Source organism: Pteropus alecto, unplaced genomic scaffold (assembly GCF_000325575.1).
Source record: "Pteropus alecto unplaced genomic scaffold, ASM32557v1 scaffold42, whole genome shotgun sequence".
Classification (NCBI taxonomy): domain Eukaryota; kingdom Metazoa; phylum Chordata; class Mammalia; order Chiroptera; family Pteropodidae; genus Pteropus; species Pteropus alecto.
Window position 1 is genome coordinate 1,389,898 of NW_006434825.1, and position 9,599 is coordinate 1,399,496.

The window sequence follows — 9,599 nt, forward strand, 5'->3', positions numbered from 1 at the left end:
CGGCACTGCCCAGATGAGTCTGGAAGGACGGGAGCCCCCATCCCATCCTTTCTGTGTGGGCTGCCTCTCTCTCTGGTGATAGCACGAAACAGGAATAGTAACTAAGAGACCAACACAGATCATTTCCTCAGCCCCCAACCCCCCTGGCAGCACGTGGTCTATGCAGCAGGGCCTACAGGTGGGAAAGACCATTCGGATTCATCATCTTACTCGGAGCTCCTTTAGGCTGCTCACCAGTAGCAGAAAAATGAGGCAGGCAGGGAACCCGGGAAGCAAACACTGCCGTTTGATCTCAGCCGCTGCGTTCCGCCCCAAATCAGTGCCACTCCAGTTCCTCCCCATCCTGTGTGTTCACAAAAATGTTAACATTGTACATACAGTCTTATCTCTTTCTTCCTTTAATTTCAATCATTTCTGAAACTCCAAGAATGTTGCTGATTGAGACATGTTCTTCTTGCTGATTGCATCCTGTTTGGCTCCTTCTACTGAGTTCCTCCCTTTCATTTCTCCTTCCTGAGACAGAGATGTTTCTAAATAAGTACAATGTCATATATTTGTCTTCCATCCTCTAACCAATGCATGTCATGAGCTTATTACCAACCTGATAAATGCTTCCACTATGGCCTGAGAAGTTGTCCTTTGGGTCATCATGACCCATCAGTGACAACCAGAACTAAGTGGGAAGCGCTGCGTGAATGCAGAGGCTAAGAGAGCCTGGCATTTCAACATCGATCCAAGAGCGGCTGAGCAGATGGGGCGGGAAGGAAGAGTCGGGGAGGCAGGTGGATGGCAGGTTAGGGAAGGGGCTCTCTGCCCTGTGAAGGAAGGTAGCGATTCATCCTGAAGGAGGTAGGGATTCATCCTGAAGGAAGGAGGTAAGGATCCTGTCACATGGCTGTGACCATTACGCCTAATTACCAGTGCGAGAGTCACCTGTTGCTAAGTTTCAGCAGTGACTGCACTGTGCTCTGTCTTTGCCCAGGACCTTTTCCATGCAGCTCCTCCCAACCATGTAAGGCAGCTGTGAGCTTCAAAGCAAAAGGAAGCTCTTTGCGGAGTGCGGTACAGAGTAGCCCTTGGAAGCGGGGGTGGCTTTCCACCCTTCAAGACTGGGCAGTCCCTGTGCCCAGCCCTGGGCCACCATGAGAGACGTTCCCCTGGTTTGGCATTATGGTATTACTCAAGGTCTTTCTGGCTACCAGTGATGGAAACACTTTAACTGGCTTAAGGAGGGGGAAAATTCAAGACTGATTTCCATAGCTGGCAAGCTCGGAAGTAGACTATCACTTGGGGGCGACAGGTCCAGGAATTCAAGTACCATCAGTACTTTCATTTTCCACTCCTCCTTTCTCTGTGGACCTGACCCTGCACAGAGCAGGGACACAGCAGTGAGTGGCCCTGGACTCATCGACTTTAGCCTCCAACTCGAGAGGGAGAAAGAGTCTTCCCCACATCTCCAGCTCGGAATGATCTAGGGTAGATCATCTCTTATCCCCAGGCCAGTTGTCAGGGCCAGGGGATCAGCACGGAAGTGTACCCAGCCCGAGGCGTGCGCACACTCCCGTGGGTCTGTCGCCAGACGTGGGGAGAGGTGTTGGCAGACGAAGCCACTGTAGGTACATGGTTGCTTTTGAGAACTTAATGAAAGCTGGAGACCCTCTGCTCAGAGAGAGGCACATAGACACAAACGTTTACTTGTAGTTCCCAAAGTTTATCGGACCCTGGTTAAGCATCCTGCCTTCGAGAGCTGTTAGTGAGGCCTGGGCTTGCCATGTGCTGGGCTTGCACGTGGCAAGCCCAGGCCTCACTAACAGATGTGGGAGGTGCTCTGGGCTCTCAGCCTACCCCTGCCTTTGCTTTTTCAGGCCAACGAGATGCTCTTCTGTGGGCGGAAGCTCACCGCCCAGGAAGCATGCAGCAGAGGACTCGTGTCCCAGGTTTTCTGGCCAACCACGTTCAGCCAGGAAGTCATGTTGCGGGTCAAGGAGATGGCGTCCTGCAGTGCGGTGGTGAGTTCCTCTGTCTTTGTGTGCTTGTCATTGCAATAGACCCACTTTAAAGATCCTCATCCTCAATGAGGCTGAAAGGGACTAGTTAAGTTGCCAAAGGTCGTGCAGGAAGTACATGAAAGGCCCTGTGTAATTTAACAGATGCCTCATCTGTGTGTTGAGAACTTAAATCTAAGGGAGATGGTCAGCATTATTAGACATTCCCCATCATTTCCAGTTTGAAAAGCTTCCCAGAAGAGATTTAAACTCTGGGATGGAGTGCATTGCTCTAAGAGAAAGTCTTAAACACCCCAAACACACAAAACATCTGTAATTTTCGAAGAAACAAGAAGCAAAGGCAAATAGGACAAAGCGTATTCAACCAGCCAAGAGATAAGAGGAAACAGTCCACACTGTCCTTGTATTTCAGTTCTCCTGCCCACCGAGCTCTTGGCACTCTTAAACATCACCGTTTGACTCTGAGGACACATTGAAAAATAGATAAATAAATAACACCTCCACAGAGGTGCCCATTTTTAATTAAGTGTCGATTTTATCTCTTAAGTCACTCTGAGCAGAGTATGGAAATATCCTGTTGAAAGGTGGAGAGAAGGCCCCTCCTGGAACCCCAGGGCCTGCTCAGGAAATGAGGAAGGTGCTTCGGGAGAATAGAGCTGACGGGCTCTGTCTGTTGTGGATTTATGGGGCCAGACTCACGGCCCTCCCTTCCTTCTCCCCGTCTACCCTGAACCCCCACCCAGCTGTCATGCCTCTCTTGATTTGCCTCGTTAGCCTTTATTGGGCACCTCCTGTATGTGAGCTCTGCTCCCTGGAAGCCTGCAGTGCCAGTGATGATGGCGGGGTGCTGGTGGTCCAACATCACTGACGAACTTATTATGGGCCAGGCACTTTGCAAGTCTCTTGATTTGAAGTCTGTTTTAATCTTCCTGATGACTGTGGTGACTTACTCATCCCACTTTGCCTGGAACTTTCCTGGTTTTAGCAGGAAACCCCATGGTCCTAGGCAAACAGGGATGGCTGATGACCCTAGAGTCAGCTGCACAGAGAGGTGGGTAGAAATTTTTTAAAGTATTTTTTTATTAATGTATGATTGGCATACGATATTATAATAGCTTCAGGTATACATCATAGTCTACAATTATATACCTTATGATGTGGTCACCAGGATATGTCCAGGAACCATCTGTCACCATGCAGTTATCACGATATTATTGACTGTATTCCCTGTGCTGTACATGACATCCACATGACTTATTTTATAACTGGAAGTTTGTACCTCTTATTCCCCTTTGCCTTTTTCCCCTGTCCCCCTAACCCCTTCCCCTCTGGCACCCATCAGTTTTTTATCTGTATCCAAGTCTGTTTCTGTTTCATTTTGTTAGTTTTTGTTTTTTTTTTTTAAGATTCCACATATAAGTGAAATCATACAGTATTTGTCTTTGTCTGACTAAGGCACTTAGCATAATGCCCTCTAGGTCCATTCACATTGTCACAAATGGCAAGATTTCATTATTTGTTTTATTGCTGAGTAATATTCCATTGTGTGTGTGTGTGTGTGTGTGTGTGTGTGTGTGTGTACATATATAACCACATCTACTTTATCCATTTATCAGTGGACACCTAAGTTGCTTTCTTGGTTATTGTAAATAATGCTACAGTGAACATAGGGGTGCACATATATTTTTTAATTAGAGTTTTCTTTTTCTTTAGATAAATGCCCAGAAGTGGAATTGCTGGGTCATATGGTAGTTCTGTATTTAATTTTCTGAAGAACCTCCATACCGCTTTCCACAGCGGCCACACCATTTCATACTCCCACCAGCAATGCACGAGGGTTTGCTCTTCTACACATCCTCACCGCTGCTTGTTATTTGCAGACTTTTTGATAATGCCATTTTGACAGGTGTGAAGTGATATCTCATTGTAGTTTTGATTTATATTTCCCTGATGATTATTGATATTTGATATTTCATATGTCTGTTGGCCATCTGTGTCCTTCTTGGAGAAATGTCTATTCAGGTCCTCCGCCCATTTTTTTAATTGTTTATTTATTTACTTTTAATGTTAAGCTGTGGGAGTTCCTTATATATTTTGGATATTAACCTCTTATCGGATGTATCATTGACAAATACATTTTCCTATTCAGGAGGTCATATTCTCATTTTGTTGATGGTTTCCTTTGCTGTGCAAAACTTTTTTAGTTTGATGTAGTCCCATTTGTTTATTTTTGCTATTGTTGCCCTGGCCTGGGAAGACATAGCCGAAAAAAAAATCTTTAAGACTGATGTCAGAGTTTCCTGTCTATATTTTCTTTTAGGAGTTTTATGGTTTCAGATCTTACATTTGAGTCTTTAATTCACTTTGAGTTTGTTTTTTTATATGGTATAAGAAAGTGGTCCAGATTCTTTTTTTTTTTTTGCATGTATCTATCCAGTTTTCCCAACACCATTTATTGAAGATGCTGTCATTTTCCCATTGTATATTCTTGCTTCCCTTGTCATGGATCGACCATATAAGCATGGGTTTATTTCTGGGCTCTCTGTTCTGTTTCATTGATCTATTTGTCTGGTTTTGTGCCAATACCATACTGTTTTGATGATATTGCTTTGTAATATAATTTGAAACCAGGTGTTGTGATACTTCTAACTGTATTCTTTCTCAAGATTACTGTGGCTACTTGGGGTCTTTTGTGGTTCCATATAAATTATAGGATTTTTTTTGTTATAGTTCTGTGAAAAATGTCATTGGTATTTTGATGGGAAATGTATTAAATCTGTAGATTACTTTAGGTAGTATGGACATTTTAACAACATTAACCCTTCCATTCCATGAGCATGGAATATTCTTCCATTTATTTGAGTCATCTTGTATTTATTTCATCAATGTCTTATAGTTTTCAGAGTATAAGTCTTTCACCTCTTTGGTTAATTTTATTCTTAAGTATTTTATTCTTTTGATACAATTATAAATAAGGTTGTTTTCTCAATTTTTCCTTCTGATAGGTCATTATTAATATATAGAAATGCAACAGATTTCTGAATATTAATTTTATATCCTGCAACTTTAGCGAATTAATTTATTAATTCTAATAGCTTTTTTGTAGAGTCTTTAGGGTTTTCTATATATAGTATCATGTCATCTGCAAGTAGTGACAGTTTTACTTCTGTTCCAATTTGGAGAAGAAGGTAGAAATTCTAAGAAGAGGAAACATCATGAGTGAGGGCATGTGAGTCTGAAAACCCACATGGAGTTTAGGCAGCGACTTACGGTGGTGTGAGCAGGGGATGTATGGGGACAACAGACTGAAAAGGAGGGTAGGAGAAAGTTCTCAAAGCTGCATTGAGGAGTTTGGTCCTTGGCCAACAGAGATACTCAGGTGAAGCCAGCTGTTGAAGAAATGCTGCAAGGAAATCTCTCCTATCAGCAGTTATGAATTCAAGAGCTCTGGGTCGACTTGCCCAAGAAAGGAATCTACCCAATGACCCTTGGGAGATGGTGTTCTTCAGAGGAGTCCTTGGGAGGATGGAGGCAGTCCTGGTCTGCCAGCCCAAGCCGAAGAATAAGATCATAGCCCCCTTCCAGCCCACTCAAGCAAGGGAGCTCTCGTCTTTTTTTTCTATTCGAAAGCTCTTTAGGAGAGTGTGAACTGAAGTCTCGACGTCAGCAGAGGATGACGGAGACAGTGGGCGGATGCTTGGATGCCACACTTCCTGGCAGAGCCTCCGCCAGAGTGACGCACGGCGTGGCCTGTCGGAATCAGCCAGATGTTTGCAGGCCTCGTCCATCAGGCAGCTCTGGGCGGCTGTGCTTTATCGAGCATAGGCCCTTCACCTGTAATGTGGAGATACCTGTTTGTGGAACCGTCATGAGCAAGAAATGAAAGAATGCAGGAAGAGTACTTCTCATAGACCCTATTGGTTAATGGTGATTGTAGTGGCATTGTTATATCACTATGATCATCACTATTATTGTTATTATTCATTAGTATTATTACTATTATTACCACTGCTAATATTACTAATATTACTGCTCTAATACTATAGTGTTACTATTATTACTACTATATTACTAACATTACTACCGTTGTTACTACTATATTATGGTATCATTACTATTGTTATTCTCAATATTACTAACTCATTACTACAATTATTGCGATTGTTATTACTCATTATTATAATGATTACTGCTAATATTACTATTTCTCTTGCTACTAAGCCTGAAGAGGGGCATTGCCGTTGGGGTGGGTCACATGGATACTTTGACAACTATTAGTTCATTTCATTATCTTACTCGGTGATCTTAGCCGTCCATGAGTTAGGCATCACTATTCCCGTTTCACAGATCACAAAAACGAAGCACAGGGAGGTGAAAGTAGTGTTTTCCAAACTCTTTCATGACACCCATAGAAAGTCACACTGGGTTTATGTCACCCTCGGGTAAAAAAGAAAGGTCTTGCGGTCGGGGGTGACATGGGCTCCACTCAGCCATCACAGGGACTGTGGGCCCGACGTCATGGCATGCGTGGGTCATGCGCCTGGGAAGCCCCGGACTGCAGACGGCAGCCTCCTCTGGCTTCGGATATCGGAAGCTTAACGGGTGCATCTGAGGCCAGGTACGGGCTTCTGGCGGAGTCCCTGGTGCCCGCTAACGAGGCTTGTACGTTTCCCTTCAGGTGCTGGAGGAGTCGAAATGCCTCGTTCGGAGCTTCCTGAAATCGGTGCTTGAAGATGTGAATGAAAAAGAATGCCTCATGCTCAAGCAACTCTGGAGTTCCTCCAAAGGCCTGGATTCCCTGTTCAGCTACCTGCAGGACAAAATTTATGAAGTCTGAAGGGCCCCGGCCCACTCGCCCTGGTAATCCAGGGCACTTGACTTCCAGCTTTGCCCTGTGTTTCAGAAATCGGAGCCCAGTGTATGCCCTGCCAAGGAGTTTGTCAAGGTGTTTCTGTACCTAGGGTTGTGTCCATGTCCTCGTGTCCTTTGGTTGCTCCTCATTGGTTTGATTTTGTGTAACAGATGGGAAACGCAGCCTACTTGGCCTCCGCCATGCCCCGACCCCAACTGACTAGAGAGCTATTGAGGGCTGTATCTTCCCAGGCCTCTGTCAGCCACTGTCACCTTCTGAAATGCACCATCCCACTCCCGGAAGGGGAAGACCCAGTTTCCCCCGTTTTCCTGACTCAGACTGTGTCTACACAGTGCCTCTGATTTGGAGACTTAGCTATTGGTTAAGTGCAGATCTGGGGATGGGGGACAGTTCATCAAAGGGAATTTCCAGACCAATGAGCAAAACAATTGTGCAGAGCTAGCCTCAGTCTCCTCTCTGATGCATATCTGTGTGACTTTTAGGGCTTGGTCTTAAAACCCAATTGAGTGATTTGCAAACCCAGATATTGTACATTTAGGAATGTTTTGTTAAATATATATTTTTAAAACAATGTAAGTGGAAATTCTGATAATTTATGTGTATTATATGTAAAGCTAGTTTTACAAAAACACGAACTCCTAGGAAAATGTTTTTCTTTAATCAGACTTATTTAATTTATTTATTTTTGTTTATATATTATGATATCTGTCATTCATACAGATATTATTTTCATATTGCCCTGGACCAAATTCCATACAAGGTTCATGCTGTTTGGTGCATTCTAGCAATGAACCATGTAGAAAAAAATTCAGAGAGTTAAAATGTAAGGATTTCTATGGATAAAAGGAATAGCTCTGTACCAAATCCTCTGTGTATAAAACAGTTCTCAGTTATAATAATTGAATACTTGTTCTTAAGAGAAATCGTGGAGGAGCTTCCCCTTCACTCTGCTGCCTTTAAGGATATAAAGGGGCCTCCGACCTGAATGGTACTGAGACGTGTACCCAGTCCCTAATTGTGTGACATCAGGAAAGGGTGAGGAATAGGCCCCACTTGGGGAATGCATGTTGCCTAGAGTAAGTCTTTTTTCTGGGGGGCGAATGACTGAACTTGGATTTCAGAGTTCATCCCTTCGGTGTGGGCAGCGATGTCTGGTTTGGCTTTCCAGGAAGGTGGGACGCACCCCCACTCTGCCGAACTGTCAGTAGAAGGACTGAATCTTCTTGCGTCCAGAAGCTCAGACGACCCATCTTTTTTCTTGTTGTTTGCTCTCATCAGTGAGCAATAGCCAGGGATGAGGTCTCCTGCCCCCAGAGCCTCTGGGATGCATGGGGACCTCAGGATTTGTATTTAGACCGTCAGCCCAAAGTCTGTGGGTGAGTGTGGGGAAGGAGGGGCTTGGGTTTTGGTGGGTGAGGAGGAAGGTAAACATTGAGGTTAGAGCAGAGGAATGGCAGCGGCATGTTCTGTGTGAGGCTTAAGCCTGTTATGGGTCAAGCACTCAGAGGAAGTTAGATTCTCAGAGGGGCAGGGTTTTCCCTGTCCCGTCACAGCCCCTGAATGTCCTCAGAGGCCCTTTGCTCACCCGTCTTCTCCTTCCCTGTGTTAGTCGCCAGCCTCTCTTGTCCCTCGCTTGGAGAGAGTTGAGTAGAACAGTGAGAGTTGGGCACAGCCAGGGGAAGGGAGGAGGGCTGAGAAAAAGAAAGTCATTGTTACCGTTATCTATCTCTCTCTGCTCCCTTTTTCTCTCTTACAGGTGACCAGAGGCACCTGAGGATTCGTGGCTCTGAGCTTTGTATTTCAGAGAAGTGGGCCAGACAGAGAGGATTCGTGGCTCTGAGCTTTGTCTTTCAGAGAACACGTGGAGTGTCTGCACTATGACTAGAGACATGGTCCTTTAGACAGTGAATCTGAAGTTTCTCTGGACTCTTGATTCTTAAGACAACCTTGGTTCCATCTGTCAAAATCTTTCTGCTTTTGAGTTTCCCCATGACTTCATGAGGGTCAGGGACAGAAAAGCTTCTTGTCTCCTCCCTTTTTTCATCTGTGCCATCTTGGCCATGCGGAGCCAGCAGGGGACAACCACCTTGGCTGAATTCAGCCAGAGGAAGATGGAATTGAAGTCCTAGGTACCCTCCACTTTGTCTGTGTGGGATCCTGTAGGAACTGCAGGCCTAGACTATAGGGAATGACTCTAGGGAAGCACCTGCTTTCTCCCAAATGCCTGTTTGTCACATTTCCACTTGAGTTTCGTCTCTTCCTTTGAGAAAGCAAATGTATGCCTTCTTCAAGCCCCTCGACAAGCCTCGTTCTTGCGTGTTGTGATAGATAATCTCTTCAGCATTGCTAAGAGCTCTAGAGAAAGAGACCCTTGCTTTCTGTTTACCTGCTGGAGATACATTTACCATGGAGGCAGTGTCAGGATTCTTGTTGGAGATAGAGGAGAATGTTTGGAAAGTCTTTTCGATCATGTCCATCTTTGTTCTCTGCTGAAAGCACCAGAAATATTTTAGCTTTGGGCAGATCACAAATCCAGACTTCTAAGCATTTCAAGGATCTCTGATGCTAAGGTAGGAATGTGAAACCATCACTAAGGTGGAATTCCTGTTGTTCATTTGTAGGTTCTAGTTATGACAGGAGGGGTTTTAAAGTATGGTCTGATTTTTGGTTGTTTCCATATAGTCAGTTTAGGACGGATGTTCCACAAATCAGGCGAAAGT

The 9,599-nt window shown here is 44.6% G+C and overlaps 1 protein-coding gene across 1 annotated transcript in view; it reads left to right on the forward strand.

Annotated features, from left to right (window-relative positions):
* The window catches only part of CDYL2 (chromodomain Y like 2), a 50,289-nt gene extending 41,608 nt beyond the window's left edge, over positions 1-8,681 (forward strand). Inside the window, exons 6-7 of the mRNA XM_025045248.1 lie at positions 1,866-2,009; positions 6,685-8,681. Of these exons, the coding sequence (XP_024901016.1) occupies positions 1,866-2,009; positions 6,685-6,843 (303 nt within the window). The 3' untranslated portion in view covers positions 6,844-8,681. The remainder of the gene's footprint in view (positions 1-1,865; positions 2,010-6,684) is intronic.
* The last annotated feature ends 918 nt before the right edge of the window (positions 8,682-9,599 follow it).